The sequence below is a fragment of the Quercus lobata genome, chromosome 10 (genome assembly GCF_001633185.2).
Source record: "Quercus lobata isolate SW786 chromosome 10, ValleyOak3.0 Primary Assembly, whole genome shotgun sequence".
Taxonomy (NCBI): domain Eukaryota; kingdom Viridiplantae; phylum Streptophyta; class Magnoliopsida; order Fagales; family Fagaceae; genus Quercus; species Quercus lobata.
Window position 1 is genome coordinate 59554923 of NC_044913.1, and position 18144 is coordinate 59573066.

The 18144-nt window shown below is 30.8% G+C and overlaps 1 protein-coding gene across 1 annotated transcript; it reads left to right on the plus strand.

Moving 5' to 3' along the window:
• Positions 1 to 10722: 10722 nt before the first annotated feature.
• LOC115963067 (UDP-glycosyltransferase 74E2-like) lies at positions 10723 to 13961 on the plus strand. The gene is made up of 2 exons (XM_031081956.1): positions 10723 to 11413; positions 13129 to 13961. The coding sequence occupies exons 1-2, from the start codon at positions 10766 to 10768 to the stop codon at positions 13846 to 13848; spliced, it is 1368 nt and encodes a 455-aa protein (XP_030937816.1). The 5' UTR covers positions 10723 to 10765; the 3' UTR covers positions 13849 to 13961.
• Positions 13962 to 18144: the final 4183 nt, after the last annotated feature.

The following is an 18144-nucleotide window of genomic DNA, read 5'->3' on the forward strand; positions in this document are numbered from 1 at the left end:
CAGTAGAACTTCTTTTAAATAAGTCGTGTGATTGCACTCTTAATTATGGACATACGTTGGATCATCTTTTTTCTGTGTAATCTTCTTGTAACAAAAACGATACAACATTTAAGAGTCCAGTGAATCCATGTATCAAATGTTAAACCCTGATTTAAAAAATATAAAAAATAATTTTTTTTTTCAAAAACCCCACATTATGCAAAATGGACCCAAAAAAAAATGATTTTGTGAATGTAGTTGCCCTGTAATACGTACCTCGCCAAGAACAAAATAAAACGAAGGACCTATAAGCTAATTCAGACATATCAGGTTATTTGAACTATGGATAAAAATCATAAAACCATGTATTTGTTGTCTTATTAATACCAACAATACAATGTCTCCTCAAATTGTTGGAAAATTATTGTTTCACATTTTTTGGTATAGACATTTTGTGTAAAATTTTAATACAATGTGTATGGAGTGTGTTTATCAGGAGCGTGAGACAATCACGGTCCCAAATTATTTTAATCATGTTGGTGAAAATACAAAAAAAAAAAATATATATATATATATATATAATTTAATTTAATTTACCATAGAAAAGAAAATCTTAATTGAAAAATCAATCGAATTAAGACACAGGAGTAAAAATTAGAACATAACCAATCAAGCTAAGGTACAAAAATTATGTTCTCTCCTTTAAGAATATTCAGGTTCTCTATCACTACAAAAAAATCGTCCTGTCCCAGCGTTTTTTTCCCGGCGTTTTTACAAACCGCCGTAATAGATAAGCCTATACCAGCGCTTTTTGTCGGCGCTTTACAAAGCGCTGCCATAGGAGGCCTATAGCAGCGTTTTTCAAAAACGCTGGTATAGGAAGCCCAAAAGCGCTGGGATAGGGTTACTAATTTCCATTATGGAGAATGAGAAAGACCCTTCCCAGCGCTTTTAAAAGCGCTGGGACAGCTCATTCTCCATACGGAAATGGAGAGACCTGTCCCAGCGCTTATAAAAGCACTGGGACAGGTCTTTCTCATATCCTTATAAGAATGACCTGTCTCAGCACTTTTAAAAGCGCTGGGACAGGTCTCTCCATTTCCGTATGGAGAATGAGCTGTCCCAGCGCTTTTAAAAGCGCTGGGACAGGTCTTTCTCATTCCCTTATAAGAATGACCTGTCCCAGCGCTTTTAAAAGCGCTGGGACAGGTCTCTCCATTTCCGTATGGAGAGTGAGCTGTCCCAGCGCTTTTAAAAGCGCTGGGACAGGTCTCTCCATTTCCGTATGGAGAATGAGCTGTCACAGCGCTTTTAAAAGCGCTGGGACAGGTCTCTCCGTTCCCTTATGAAAAGAGGCCTGTTCCAGCGCTTTTAAAAGCGCTGGAATAGGGTCCACCTATTCTAGCGCTTCTAAAAGCGCTGGGACAGGCCTCTCCAAAACGCTGGGATAGGTCCCTCGTACCACTTAAAAATTTTCAGACTTCCCACTTATTTTTTTCACCTTCCCACAACTTTGGCCTCTCGTTTTTGGTCTCCCTCTTCTTTGCTTCAGATGTTTTCCTCTCACCCACTTTTTCTCTCCCTCTCCCTCTCCCTCTCCCTCTCTCTCTTCCTTAACCCATTTCCCCTCCTCCTCTCTTCTTCTTTACTCAAAACCCACCATTTTTTTTCCAAAATTTCAAACACACAAATATTACCAAAAACCACAAACCCTACCCAAAGCAAGGTAAGTCTCTCTAGCTCTCATTTCTATTTTGTAGCAATATTTGTATATATATATTTTTGTTAAATTTCTGGTTTTTTATTTTTGATTTTGGTTGAAGTTTGGTTTGGGTTATGTGTATATTTTTGTGTAACTGTTGGTTGATTGTATGGGTTTTAATTTTGGTTTTGGTTAAAGTTTAGTTCATTTTGTGGCTTTTCATTTTTGATTTTGGTTAAAGTTTGCTTTATTTTGGAGGAAATGTAGGTGGCAGTAGTGCTAACAAAAATTTTCTCTAAGGTTTACATCAGAAATCGTTAATCTGCCTCTGTACAAAGCAAGGTAAGTCTCTCTAGCTCTCATTTCTATTTTGTAGCAATATTTGTATATATATTTGTTGTTCAATTTCTGGTTTTTTATTTTTGATTTTGGTTGAAGTTTGGTTTGGGTTATGTGTATATTTTTGTGTAACTGTTGGTTGATTGTATGGGTTTTAATTTTGGTTTTGGTTAAAGTTTAGTTCATTTTGTGGCTTTTTATTTTTTATTTTGGTTAAAGTTTGCTTTATTTTGGAGGAACTGTAGGTGGCAATAGTGCTAACAAAAATTTTCTCTAAGGTTTACATTAGAAATCGTTAATCTGCCTCTGTACAAAGCAAGGTAAGTCTCTCTAGCTCTCATTTCTATTTTGTAGCAATATTTGTATATATATTTGTTGTTAAATTTCTGGTTTTTTATTTTTGATTTTGGTTGAAGTTTGGTTTGGATTATGTGTATATTTTTGTGTAACTATTGGTTGATTGTGTGGGTTTTAGTTTTGGTTTTGGTTAAAGTATAGTTCATTTTGTGGCTTTTTATTTTTTATTTTGGTTAAAGTTTGCTCTATTTTGAAGGAACTGTAGGTGGCAGTAGTGCTAACAAAAATTTTCTCTAAGGTTTACATCAAAAATCGTTAATCTGCCTCTGTACATTTTTTTTTTTTTTTAATTTCGATTCTCTGATATAAGGAAATTGGTATAACTTAAAATATTTCATCTATTTGATTATTACACTTAAAATCATTACCCTGTTGCTTGAAATCGTGTAGTTGGTAGTCATTTTCCCTTGCAAATATTGTCTTGATGGTGGCTTTGGTTGCTTGGCTCTACCTTGCAGATCTATTTGAGCCTTGTTTAGGGGCATTATGAGGCAATATGACAGCTGCAAATGCACTGGTGGAAACATATTATCTCTATTTAACTTATTATCCTTATTGTTTGTTAACCATCCTTTGTGTGATTATTGTTATTAATCCTCGAAAAACATATTTAATCTGGACTGGTTGATACTATGTTATAAGACTGCTATGTTAATCATTAGGAGATAGATTGTTGCATAATTTTCTGCAAATAATTTTAATTTTGAGATTGCTTTATACTGAAACACAGGGCAGGCTTTTATTTCTTACTTGGCAACTGTAGTTTATATTTGCTATGTTGTATTGTAGGCTATTTCTGTGGCTGAAAGAATTGCTGATGAGTGTTGTGAACCTTCACCAGGTTAGGATGGTTCTTTGGTTGGTTATCAAGTCCGTCTTGATAGTGCAAGGTGTTTATATGTCTGCTCCACTAATTGTTTTTTAATTGTGCTTATAATATCAGAGGCATCATCTTATATTGCTTTGACTGCATTTTGTTGTTATTTTCTCAATATTCTATAGTTTGACACAATCCATTTCACTTATCTTAAATCTTTTTCAAAGACATACAGTTTTGGAGTTCAGTTGTGATTTCAAATCCTGCCTTATGTGTCTTTCTTTTTGGGTTTTTCTTTTGTTAGTAATCTGATGTTGACGTGTTTGGCTGAGATGTTCTTTATAATATATAGAATCAAGTGTTTGATGTTTTGTTTGGTGTGGGTATATAAACTAGCAGAGAGAGTTACTGATCACCATCAGTATACTTAGGACTAAACTGAAGTAGTAATCATGTTAGCAGTGCCAATTAAAATGTACCTTTCACGTTATATATATATATATATATATGTCAACTGTATCACTTATATTTGCTTTAATTTTGTGATCTCAGGAGTGAAAAAACAAAGCTTCTTTTTTGTACCACGGGCATTCTTCTTAGAAAATTTGCCGTATGCCCTTCTGTCTGATTGGGTGATATTACTGAATCTATTGTAATCTCTTTGGTACTCTTGCTGATTTTTTATTTCATATCAGGTCCAAATTTTGATTGTCAAGTTGTTACCTATCCAAAAAAAATAAAATTATTGTTATGTTGTGGTGGTGGTTGTATTGGTTCTAGTACTATAATTTTTCATGTCTATAAATTGTGTAGATGCTTGAAATGCTTTACTTCACGAACTCTTACCGATCTATTAATGGCAACCTAGCTATTTTAAATTATCATTCTTTTGTCTGACGTATTTCTCTCTCTCTCTTCCCCCCCCCCCCCCCCCAATTTTAGTGGATAAATCACAAGTCACTAATCTTTCTCTTTGTCATTCGCTTTTCTTGCTGCAGCCTTAAAAATCTAGTATGCTTAAGGGGTATTAAATATCATTCAAAGTGGAGTGAACATAACATTTATTTAAGATACTTCTTTGATTAAGATAAAAAGAAAAGCATATACTTGAAATGCCACTCCACTTTTTTTTTTTAATGATTAAATGTCATTTAGAATATACTATTTTCTTTCATTTTAATTAAAGGATTATCCTAAATTAATTAATTGGTATAAGACTTAGTTTAGTTAAGTTGGTTGTGTTTCATACATTACCTTTAATGATACATAATAATTATTTCACCAAATTATTTCAGATTAATGAATTTGTTGTGATTACAGCCATTATTAGTATAGTTTAAAGCAGTCTTTAGAAGTGACTGCAGTCACTTCTAAAGACTATAGAAAAGTGGTCTATCATATTGAGAAATAAATAGGCAACAAATATCAATAAATCTTAGAGCAAATTACATTTTAAACCCTATACTTCAGAGGTGGTTCAAATTAAGCGGTGAAATTTTGTAGCATGTGTGTTTGTGTGTTATGGCCTTATCTTGTCTTTTGGATTCATAATGAGCTGTTGAGGGTTCAGGCTAAAGCTTCCCTTTCCCACAATGATTTAAATTTTGTTTTTATGTTTTTTAATTTGTTAAAATTGATATGCTATTCTCTTAAGATATAGATAAAGATTTAGAAAGAGAACTTGTAACCTACTGATTGTTGAATAGAATAAATCATGACAGTATGAGTATCAGATTACTAGCTAGTTCTTATTGACAATTTATTTTTACCTCTAATACATACATATATTTGATTAACTCTGCAGACTGACATTACAACCATAGATAAAACAGTAACGGTTATGTTGGATATTGAGAGTCTTGCACAATCCTCAGATAGAGGTTCGGGGAGCCCAAAAGTGACTGTGAGTAGCAAATCCCCTACATTGAAATCTTCACTACTCAACTTGCATGAACTATAATTCAACAACTACTCTCTCACCTCTATTGTTTTAATCACATACCTTGTGCTTTAAGATTGGTTAAATTATTTAACCAAAAAGAAGAAGATTGGTTTAATTACAAACCTTTTTTTTTAATCCATATGCTATTAACAATAATTAATAGAGGTGTGTCACATAAATGCCATGTGACTTATAAAAGTTATAAACCAATAATGGCCAGCATAATACGTCTTGAATAAAGTTTAGCACTCTTGTACTATCATCATTGTGTTATTTTAGTTTAATTTCTTTTTTATAATGACAATACTTGATCCATTATATTTTCCAATTAGGAATTGCTGAAGCTTATAGTTTAAATTATTTAGAATTTATGAATGAACGCTTATACTATATGTGTTCAAAATTTCAAATTACTATGTGTTCAAAATTTTTAATTAACTATCTCTTGAAGAATATTATTGGACTTCTTCTATTTCTATGATATTATTGGAATTATATTCACTTAAGTATTTAAAATCATTTGAACTAAACAAAACATTAAACTGTTTACTACTAAACCTAGGACTCTTTAGTCTTTGCTTATAAGTTAGACACAGAAGTCTCATATAATGGTTTTTGTGTTATGAAATTGTATGATAAATTTCCCTTCTTCCATAACAAAATTTTGGAAAGCTTGAACTACAATTTAATTAAGGTGAAAATACATAAGTGAGTTTATGTTTATCCACATTTGTTTTTAGGATTCCCTATGAGTTTGGATTATTGGAATGACATGTGTTCATCTTAGCATCAATTATTTGATAATTATGAATTTGTGTGTTTGAAGTTCTATTAATTGTGTGTGACATATAGAAACTTTACCCTAGGTTGGGTAGGTTTTTTAATAAATTACCATTTATTTCTCTCTGTTTCTTAAAATTAGTGATTTGCTTTTATTTCTCTATTGAAATTATAGAGATTATTGGTGTTTGCTTTGTTTTGCATGTTCTGTTTCATGCCCAAAACCATGTTGTGCCTTATGGAATGTTGGAAAGGGGTGGGTTGGAAAAGGAAAGGGTAGCTTTGTTGCACAATTGTCCCACTGTGTTTGATGTGGTGCATTTGGAATGAGGGAAGTACACATGAAGTGATTTGAAGAGATGTTTAAAAATTTTAGGGGATATTGGATACTATATGTTTAAATATGCTACCATTATTTAGGTTTGAATGCATGTAGTGGAAGCATGAGAACTAAGTTTATATTGAAAGTAAGCTCATTAATACATAAAATGATCTTGCGCATTACGCAGGTTAAAAGCTAGTTGGATTAATTTACGTCATTTAAGTTATCATAGTAGTGAGCAATGGTCATTTCTCTTTTGCAGGAGTGGCAGCTTGTTTGAAGTTTACATTCTTCTTTCCATGGGCAAACACTGGGATTGCTAAAGGGTGAGTAAGATCTACTTCTTAATTCCCTTAAATTGTAAAATAATGTGGTGGGTTGTTGTTTAGGAGCAAGCAGGTGGCTTGCATGGAGAGAAAAGGTGGAATATATTGGGAGTGTTGTTTGTTTTGTGAATGTTAACATATTGTTGTCAATTTCTTGTATTTTGTCTAAGTAAATACATATAGTATGCTGTGGTGGGTGGTTGTTGGAGAGAAAAGGTGGAGTATTTTCTATTAGGAGTATTGTTTGTTTTGTGACTTATATTTTTGAAACTCAATGTGCAATGGTGAAATTGTAGTGTAGGTGCGCCTCATAACATCCTAGACACTTGGGATGTTTTATTTTGTGTATATATAACATTCTAGACATTTGGGATGTAATTATAGATATGGTGTAATTAAATATATTTAGTTTCTTGGTTTAATGTGTTATTGTATTTGCTATTGGAAAATATGAATTGTGGTTCATTACCGTTGCTATAAAATAGGTATTGGAAAATATGTATTGTAGGTATATTACAGGTGCTCAAAAAATATAAATTTTAAAAAAAAAAAAATGACCTATCCCAGCGCTTTGAAAACCGCTGGAATAGGGTTTGGAAATTTTTTTAAAAAAAAATGACCTATCCCAGCGCTTTTGAGAGCGCTGGAATAGGTACCGCCTATGCCAGCGCTTTTGAAAGCGCTGGTATAGGCCTTTTAAATTTTATTCATCCATGACCTATACCAGCGCTTTTAGAAGCGCTGGCATAGGTACAACCTATGCCGGCGCTTTCAAAAGCGCTGGCACAAGTAGTAAAAACGCTGGTATAGGTTATATTCACATTTTCATAAAGGCTGTCCCAGCACAAGTAAAAACGCCAGAACAGGGTTTGAAAGCGCCGGGACCTATCCCCACACTCAAAAGCCAGCGGTTTGAAGCGCCGGGAAAAAAAACGCCAGGATAGGAATTTTGACCCTATCCCAGCGCTTTTTAGGGCTATCCCAGCGGTTTTGAAAACGCTGGGATAGCCCCATTTTTTTGTAGTTATATGGTTGGTAAAAACCATAAATCAAAGAATATGGTTTTCTATTTGACCTGACCTATCCCCTCTATAATAGAATAGCCCAACTAAGTCACTGTATGACATAAACTTGAAAATTTTAGATAAGACCCGTATGTGTTTAATTAAAAAATTAATTATTACCTAATCCTAGAGGTAATAATAATTCACCAATCAAAGGGGTCATGATTATATAATGGTATAAAAATATTAGAATTTTATAATTGGAATTTTGATTTTGATCATTTAATAAAATATTAATCTATCTTGACAATATTCGCAGCCTATTGATTAGACAATGAAAGTCAAAAGTTGATTTAACTCTATGTACATATTGTATATAAACTTTTTTTAAAAAAAAAAAAAGAAAAAAGAAAAAATATCAGTAATATACCATTGTTATTAATATTTTAAAATTTTTTTAATAAACCCCAATCTCCCAGGCATAGATATCCGTGTAAAAAAAAATGGTAAAAAGGGAACTGTGAAAATTATGTGAACATGATGCTTGTAACAATTGCATGTTAGTTAAGTAATTCTATGTTTACTTATAATATGTTTGAGATCTGTTTATTTTGTTAAAATTTAAAATTTTTTACTAAAAATATTGTAGATAAAGGTAAAAATTAGCTAAACTAGTACAGTGAGACTAATGAATAATATCAAAAAGTGCAGTAAAACTCTTGAATAGTAACAAAAATAAACTGAATAGTAAAATAAGTTAACAAATATTTTTTTCCAAACAAACACTTAATATTAAGTTATAATAAAATTTATAATCCTAGAGGACAAATTATTAACTTAAAAAAAAATCTAAAAAATATAATTTAAATTCGATGTAAGTATAAAATGATTTTTTATGGTTCGTTTGGATTGAGAACGAATAGAGCAGAATAGATTTAGTATAAAATTAGCTTTTTTTAGCCAATACTACTCTATTCTCCTCCACTTCGCCTCATTTCTCTCTCCATCCAAGCAGGGCTTTAGTTGTATATGACTAATACAAAATATAAGATATTATAAAGGAAAATGCTATCTGATTTGGACATGTGAGTCATGTGACATGGAATTACTCATGGCTCCTCATGAAATTATACTTTTCTAAATCCTTTGTATTATTCATTTTGTTAGCACTTACGTTTACGTAAGCAATGATGTCATCAAAGAAACTCACAAAAATGCAAAAGCAATTTGATGACATCATTCATCAATGCTGAGTATTTAAAAAAAAATAAAAAACAATTTTTCTCACATGGTGAATCGTAAATAATAAAATTATGAACTTATTGGCTGGGTTTGGATCCAGCTTTTGCGTTTACGTTTCTTCATTTTTTTTTTTTTTTTTTCCTGCTGCTGACTCGTTTAGGGAACAATGGCTACCGTTCATGTGAACAGTAACCGGCAATTGTTGAAAATTGGGTCCTACAATACTATTCACACATTTAAAAATTATTTTGCTACAGTATTTTCAGTTTTCAGTTTTCAGTTTCAACAAAATAAATTCTATCCAAACAGACCCATTATTTTATTTTTACTACTCAGAGGATCTATTATTTTACTTTTACTGCTCAAAGGTCACCCAAGTGGCAAATTGGAGCAAAAATTGTGGAATTTTTTTTTTTTTTTTTGTCCCTGGCCTTTTATAATTTATTTCCTTAATACCTACAAAACAAGTCACGTGTGCAAAAGTAAGCTGATGAAGTGGTATTTTTTTAATAGGAGTTTTCCTTAGAGGTTGTTCAGAAAATGTCTATACTACTTTTATGGAAGATATAAAGAGTTTAAAAAAAATAGTTTTTCTATAAAACTTTATATATATATATATATATATAATAGTATACAGTTAATAGATGATATAAGCATTTGTTAATAGATTAGTTTTAGAAATGTTTTATGAAAAAAGAAAATACAATTAATTTTTTTGATAGTTTATATATTTCTTGTGAAAGTAATATTAAAATTTTTCTAAAAATGGTTCATTAATAAATGTCTTAAGAGCACTCATTAACCAGACTTATATATATATATATATATAAGCACACAAAATGTTTAAACTTAGGGAAAACCATAAAATTATTTAGGTATAGTATCTTAAGTTTTACAATTAAATTCAAATATGTGATTTTGGGACTTGTAATTAACTACTTATAGTAAGAAAGTGCATTGGTCATATAGTTAATAAAACATAAAATTGTGCTCGTGTAGCACTTAAAAAGCTATAAATAGTTTTTACCCAAATTGTAATAACTGATTGAAATCCAATATTCAACACGCTAAAATAAAATCAGGCTGAAATCCAACAACGTTAACAATTTAAATTTATATAAGTAATATATATATTCAAGAAGGAAAGTATTTCCAGGCTATGATATGTTTATCTCTATAATAATTGGATTTTTTTTTTAAGTGCATGGTTTGATCAAACAACGAGATATATATATATATATATATATGTATATATTACTAACTTTTATGACTTCTATTAGAAATTCTCGTTTTAACCGTTGAAATTTCTTTGATTTTAGGCCACATGTGCAAAAAAAGGAAAGTCGAGCAGAGTTTCTTTTATTTTTATTTTTTGGTAAAAAAATAAAATGGGTAGAGGGGTGATTAGTGTGATTTCTCTATTTAAATGTGACTATAATAACACCTTATTTACTATCAGACAAGACCCTATACTCTTGATCTATAAAAACTCACTTATTATTTTTTAGACTGTTTAAAATAAAAATAAAATATAAAAAGTGCTAACACACAACTAATTATTGAGGAACGAACCTAAATACTGGGACTTACTGGTATCTAACCTACGAGGCTACCCGAAAGTTGGTAGAATTTCACAAGCTAGTTCCAATTTCCAAAGTGATCCGTATATAGTTGCTATGACATGGCTTTAGAAAGCTACGCCACTCGTGATTGTCAAAATCAACTAATCAAACAGGTCTGCTTACATATTTAATTACATCATGCATTCTTTTTATAAGTCTATCACCGATCATTAAATATACATGCAAACCAATATTTCAAACCTACCAGTCAACTTTTCTAAAAAAAAAAAAAGATCCTACCAGTCAACTTCGAAGCATCATAAATATCTCTCCTTGTTTATTGCTTTTCTAAGTTCTAACAAATACTTTTGTGTGTTCATTGAGTGAGAGAAAATGGAGAGAGAACAAGGAGCTACTCTTACCCATATTGTTGTACTCCCTTACCCTTTACAAGGTCACATAAACCCAATGCTCAAATTCTCCAAACGCTTAGCCACAAAGGGTCTCAAGGTGACCCTACTCACCCCCAAGTCCATTGTCGAGTCCATGAAAGGCCAAGCCACCTCAGTCACATTTGAGCCCATTGATGATGATGACGACTCTGGGGAGCTTATAGCAGCAGAAACAATGGAAGCGTATGACGAGCGCTTTAAAGCCATATTTTCACATGGTTTAGGAGGCCTTATTGAGAAAAATAAGAGCTATGGATATGCTACTAAATTAGTTGTCTATGATTGCATTTTGCCATGGGCAGTAGACATAGCAAAACAACATGGTATTGGTGCAGCTCCGTTTTTAACTCAATCATGCACAATTGCTGCCATCTATTACAACTTGTATCAGGAGAGATTTACGCTTCCTCTTCAAGAGCCTGAAGTGTTATTGCCTTCACTACCGCTGCTAAGGATGGATGACATGCCGTCCTTCATTTCCCAGCCGGCATCATACCCATTTATACTAAGAGTTTGCCTGGAAATGTTCCATAATTTCCATGAAGTGAATTGGGCATTTTGTAACTCATTTGATAAGTTGGAAGAGGAGGTAAGTTCGTTCTTTAATCCCAGCATATGTATCTTTTAATTTGCAAGTGCAAACATTCAAAACACAAATTTTTATTTTTATTTTTTATACATTTTAAATGGTAGAGAGGGATTTGAACTTGAAGATTTCTCTCAATTAGGAATACCATAATATATGTCATTTGAACTAAAAGTCATTGGCCCATGCATTCAGTACACATAATTATAGGTACACGGAGATATATACATCATAATAATTCCTACCAAGCCAAAAGGTTAGTCTAGTTAGATTGACATTCTTATTATGGGGGTGACATGCAATTTTTGACAAAAATTCAGTATTCATCTCTTGAAAATGAAGTTTTGATTATTGTTAGAGAGTAAATATGATTGAAGCACATCAAGGGAAATTGAAACCATGAAGATGATCTTTTTTTTTTTTTTTTTTTTTTACTTTCTGAATTGCTACCATGACAATGATACACTCACAATAGGATTTTAACCTATTCAACCAAGCTACCAATTAATTTTTTGATATATTTATCATCAATTCCAGATAATAAATGGTTTTTAAAGAAATAATAAATGTTACTTTATGATATATTTTATCAATTTATGATAAAGAAAGCAATGTCACCTGAATATATGAAACTCATCTTTTCATTGTTTTTTTATTTTATTAAAAGTAGGTAGTTAGAGATGTACTATATATAAATAAAAAATAAAAAAAGGAAATGTCAACAGATTTTAACCTATTCAACCAAGCTACCAATTAATTTTTTTATATATTTATCATCAATTCCAAACAATAAATGGTTTTTAAAGAAATAATAAATGTTACTTTGTGATATATTGTATCAATTTATGATAAAGAAAGCAATGTTACCTTTTTTTTAAGAAATAATTACAATATGCTGCTAATCCCACAGTTCAAACTATTTTCCTCTTGAACCCCCAAGCACTTTGTATATGGGAAGATGCCAATTCAACTACAAGGCCTTTGGTAAAGAAAGCAATGTCACCTGAATATATGAAACTCATCTTTTCATTGTTTTTTTTATTAAAAGTAGGTGGTTAGAGATGTACTATATATAAAAAAAATAAAAAATAAAAAATAAAAGGAAATGTCAACAGATTTTAACCTATTCAACCAAGCTACCAATTAATTTTTTGATGTATTTATCACCAATTCCAAACAATAAATGGTTTTTTAAAGAAATAATAAATGTTACTTTGTGATATATTGTATCAATTTATGATAAAGAGAGCAATGTCACCTAAATATATAAAACTCATCTTTTCATTGTTTTTTTTATTAAAAGTAGGTGGTTAGAGATGTACTATATAAAAAAGGGAAATGTCAACAGATGTCCTTAAGTAATTGTTAATAAACCATTTTAAAAAAGTTTTTATGAAAAAAAAAAAAAAAAACAACAACAACAACAATTAATGTTTTAACAGCTTTTTCTATTTCTCAGAACAATGATGTCAAAACTTTCATAAAATAAATTATTAATTATTACCTTAAGGGCAGCTATTAATATAACCCATATAAAAATTAAGTTTAACTTCATAATCAAATTAGGAGGAAAAATAAAAATATAAAAATCACAACAAAAGAAAACAAATGATGATTTTACTTTCGATCAATTGTTTTCCAATTACTTTGTGTTCGAGATGTTTAGGTGTAATTTATTCAAATCTATATGTTGTGAATGTTTTGGTGAATTCCATAAGGTGGTGAGCTGGATTTCAAGCCAATGGCCAATCAAGAACATAGGACCAACAATTCCATCAATGTACTTAGACAAGAGGTGGAAGGACGACAAAAATTACGATCTGAGCCTCTTCAAACCAAGTGTTGATGCTTGCATGAAATGGCTGGACTCGAAGGATACTGGCACAGTTGTTTATGTATCTTTTGGAAGCATGGCTGCCTTAGGAGAAGAGCAAATGGAAGAACTGGCATTGGGCCTAAAGAGGAGTAATAGGTATTTCTTGTGGGTAGTTAGAGAGTCAGAGACAAAGAAACTTCCTACAAAATTTATAGAGGAGACAACTGAGAGAAGTTTGGTGGTGACATGGTGCCCTCAATTAGAAGTTTTGTCTCATAAGGCTGTCGGCTGCTTCATGACTCACTGTGGTTGGAACTCGACGCTCGAAGCACTAAGCTTGGGTGTGCCGATGGTGGTCATGCCACAATGGAGTGACCAAGCCACCAACTCCAAGTGTGTCATGGATGTGTGGAAGGTCGGAATTAGGGTTAAGGTAGACAACAAAGGAATGGTCACAAGAGAAGAAATTGAATTATGTATTAATGAAGTTATGGGAGAAAAAAGGAAGGAGATGAAAAGGAATGCATTGAAATGGAAGAAATTAGCTACTGAGGCTTTGGATGAAGGTGGAAGCTCTGATAAGAACATCGAGGAGTTTGTGGCAAAAATTGTACAAATTTGATGTTATGTAAAACAAGGTCATTGTTGGAAACCATGAAAGATGGCTTCTCAATATTCATGTAGGTTTACATCACTCGTATTCATTTAATGTTGTGTTTTGATTAATGAAAAAAATTTTAATAAATATTTTCTCAAAAAAAAGTGAAGGCGAAATAAGAAAATTAATTTCTAATAGAAGGTCATCAATCGTAGGATCCAATTTGTTTGAATGTCAACCAATTGCCCACAAAAATCACTAGAATTTGTCAACCAAGGTCAGTTTTCTTTTATCAAAATTATTAGCTTGTTGTAGGACAGATGATATTCCGGAAATTTTGTTGTCGATCTACTCTAAAATAAATATAAATCATATCTTAAAGAATATCAGCTACACACAGTTTTCAGGAATTTTTTTAGGAGGTGAGTAAGAAGATGAATCTTGTGGTCCAGGTGATTTCTGTTTTACAAATATTTCATACTAGCAAGAAAATAAAAAAAAAATGAAAAATACTATGTCCATAATATTTTTACAATATTTTCATAAAAAATCTTAGATGATAAATTGTTATTCGTTCTAATTTAAACCAACTATTGGAATTACTTTTTTTGCCCATCATTAACAGCAAGTAACAATCTACTATTTGAAATTTGTTATGAAAGTATTGTAAAAATATTGTAAACATAGCATTTCTTATAAAAGATAAATTTTAAGTTCATTTGACACATTGTTTCTTAATACAATAAACATACTAATTATTGCTACTAAGATTAAATCTTGGAGATCATTTATTGTTTCTAAATACAATAAATATATTAAGTATTATTGTTAAGTGAATTGCAAGTGAGATCTAAATATAATAAAATTGGGCAAATCACAAGTTTGGTTCCTAATCTTTACACTATGTCTCAATTTGATCCTAACTTTTTAAATGTGTCATTTTAGTCCATCACTCTTCAATATCATGTCAAAATAGTCCTTACCATTAAGTGGTGGATGAAAAAATAAAAAATAAAAAACTGACATGTGATATTAAAATATTAATTTTAGTGCCATCTAGAATTCCATGTAAGATGCCAAGTGGCCTAAATCATGGTTGTTAAAATCGCGATCCGGATCGTAAAATCGTACGATTTTACGATCCCACCTCACCAAAAAGTTTAAAATCGTAGTAGGATTGCAAAAATGGTAGGATCGTATGTAGGATCGTGTAGGATCGCATAGGATCGTAGGATCGTATGGGATCCCATCGATCCTACCATTTGGCTTGATTTTTTTTTTTTTTTTTTTTTTTAAGTGGGATTCATTTGGGTAAGACAATTCACCTAAACCCACAAGCCTAATGGGTTATTAGAAGCCCAATAATGAATTGAAGTTCCAACTTTACCCTTATGTCAACATAAAATCTCAAAAAAACTTATAATATTTAAGTTTAACGTTTTTAAAAACAAAACCTAAAATATTTAGATGATGAAATGAGATATGACAATAACAGTGATTAGATTAGAAGAACCTTAGAATGATAATTCTCTTTTGGATTTCATATTTGTAATTAGCTAGTTTACTTTAGATTGAGAATTCTCTTTTGGATTACATATTGTAAATTTGTAGTTAGCTAGTTTTTATATGCTAACTAGCCTAACTTATTTTGGATTTGAAACTTAGAATTTGGAAAACATTTTCCATATGTGTAGATAATATTTTGGTATTTAGTTGCTAATTAAACATGTACTGAACTTTTTAGATACATTATGTCAAAAGTTAAACATATTTTGTTTCGTTAGAATAACAAAAGAACTATGTAGTGCGTGCAAATTACATTTTATGATGCAATTTTTTTTTTAATAGATGAATTCATATTTTAAGTGATTATATAACATACAAAGTCACTATCATTAGGTTTTTTGCTTAAAATTTGAAAATAGGTAGGATCTTACGATCCACGATCCACGATCCTACCTACCTCTCACGATCCTACGTAGGATCCCGATTTTGACAACCTTGGCCTAAATTATATAAAAAAATAAAAAAATAAAACTAAAATAAAATAAAAACATTTGAGATCTAAAATTCAACTAGGCATGGAAGGCCTGGTTAACTTAATCAATCCATCCCAAATTAGACAGTGTCACAGCAATTAAGAAAATAATCAAAATCCAAAGTCCCAATGTTGGATTTTGGTCATTGATTTAACAACATTGAAGAAATGGATTTGCCTCAGTATTGAATTTGTGGAGAAAGAAATTAAACAGAGTGCTAGGGAATGAGAGACTATTGAAGAAGTCCTTAGCTCTTACCATCAAGAACGTGAATTTTGTCATTAAACTTACTCACTTGTACCGATCTTCTCTTTTTTCTTATGAACTTCTTTTTAGCTAACCTAATTTATCTATACTATTTGTAAGAAGATTCTTTTCTTTAAATTTGACTTTTTTGTAGTTCAAAAATACAATCATTAATAAAAGATAACTTCTCTTAAAAATAAGACCATAAATGTTAGATAACAAATTCTTTTAATATTTTTAGTGTAATTTGAGTCATGTCGCATAAGCCTAAGGAGCTAAAGAAAATCCATTTACCTTTTTTACATTTAAAAAGAGAATAAAATCATGAGTCGGCCGGACGTCTGATTTTAGGGATGTGAGTGTGACATAGAGGTAGAATATACATAATTTTGTCTCTTGTCTGTGTATCTATCTCTCTACACCAATTTCTTGCCCCCACGTATCATGTATGTTTTACCTTTAAGCAATGATGTCGTCGAATGCTATTGGCCAATCACAAGTTTATTCCCTCAGTGATTCAGCAAAGAAAATTTATTCCCTCAGCGCCTACGTAACAGGAGACACATTCAAAAGTTGATCAATTATTGCTAGTGCCGTCTAGTTTACTGTAACATACTCATATGACATGATATGATATTAAAATTTTTTATTTTTTTATAATATTATCATATATTAAAATTATAAAATATATCATATCATCTTAATTTTATTATTTTCATAAATAATGTAATGTTATATTCTTGTATTAAAATTACATTAATATAATATTACAATAACCTAATATTACAGCGTAATATAATATAATATCATAGCGAACCAAATGCCCTCTAAAAGGAAAAATTATAAGTTTTGAAGTGTCTGTTTGAGAACAGTTTATTTATTTTCTTACTGAAAGTGTGCTAAAATATACTTGTACCTTAAAAAATTTTGAAAAAGTGAAAAAATACAAGAAAAAAAATAGTATTTTCAGTGTTGCTATCCTAGAGGGATACACTTAATCCAAAAGGTTCAAGTCTAAGTCTAATGGGTTTAAGCTTAACTATATCATATTAACCATTCAATTTTTTTATTATTAATATCTAATATGAGATTTTACTTACACGTGTATACTCAATAGAGTTGATTAGTAAACCACAAGATAAAATAAAATTAAACCAATAAAATTTAATTAAAGTGAGTGTTTGGATCCACGTTCACGTTTCCACGTTAGCTTTTTTTTCTTTTTTTTCTTTTTTCACGTGTTTTCTGCTTTTTGAGACAAATAACATTGTTCATCACTGTTCATAACACTGTTCATGCACTGTTCACAAGACCCATAACCACTTTATTTAGAAAAAAAATACGAAAAATGGGTCACACGATACTATTTACACATTTAAAAATTATTTTGCTACAGTATTTTCAATTTTCAGTTTTCAGTTTTAGTAAAAATAAGTTGTATCCAAACTGACCCAAAGAAAAAATATGATTGGGTTGGTAAAATAAATTATATTGAGGAAAACAACAATATTTTAAAACACTAATTTTTATGGTAGTCTTAGCAATATTTCTATGGCTTTTTTTAGAGAAATATTTTTATGGTTTTAGAGTTTTTGTTGTTGTGTTTTCTATTGATTTTTCAATCTAGATAATTGCTTAATTCTGTATAATATTTTGATTTAGCATAGACTTATGTATTCTCACTATTAATTATCTGAAATCTTCGGAAAAAATTCCAAATACCACATCACCTTGAACTATTTAACCATTGAAATTTCTTAGGTTTTAGTTGCCAAATGTGAAAAAAGGATAGTTCAACGGAGGTTGCCAAGCTAGTTCCAATTTCCAAGTGTCTACTCTAGTGACTAGTCACATGCTTTAATTTGATTTAATTAGCTTTAGAAAGTCCCAATGCTCACGTAGTTTAGAGTTAATCAAACTGATCTTACATACTTAATTACGTCATCCATGCATTTTATGTATCACCATTAATGTCTATAAATATGTAACTCATATCTTAAACCTACCAATCAACATTGAAGCATCATAATCTCCT

Excerpts from the sequence above, each read along its gene's own strand:
- LOC115963067 (XM_031081956.1), top strand. The coding sequence starts at position 10,766 with ATGGAGAGAGAACAAGGAGCTACTCTTACCCATATTGTTGTACTCCCT. Across the intron at positions 11,414-13,128 it reads TTGATAAGTTGGAAGAGGAG|GTGGTGAGCTGGATTTCAAG; the intron begins GTAAGTTCGTTC and ends GAATTCCATAAG.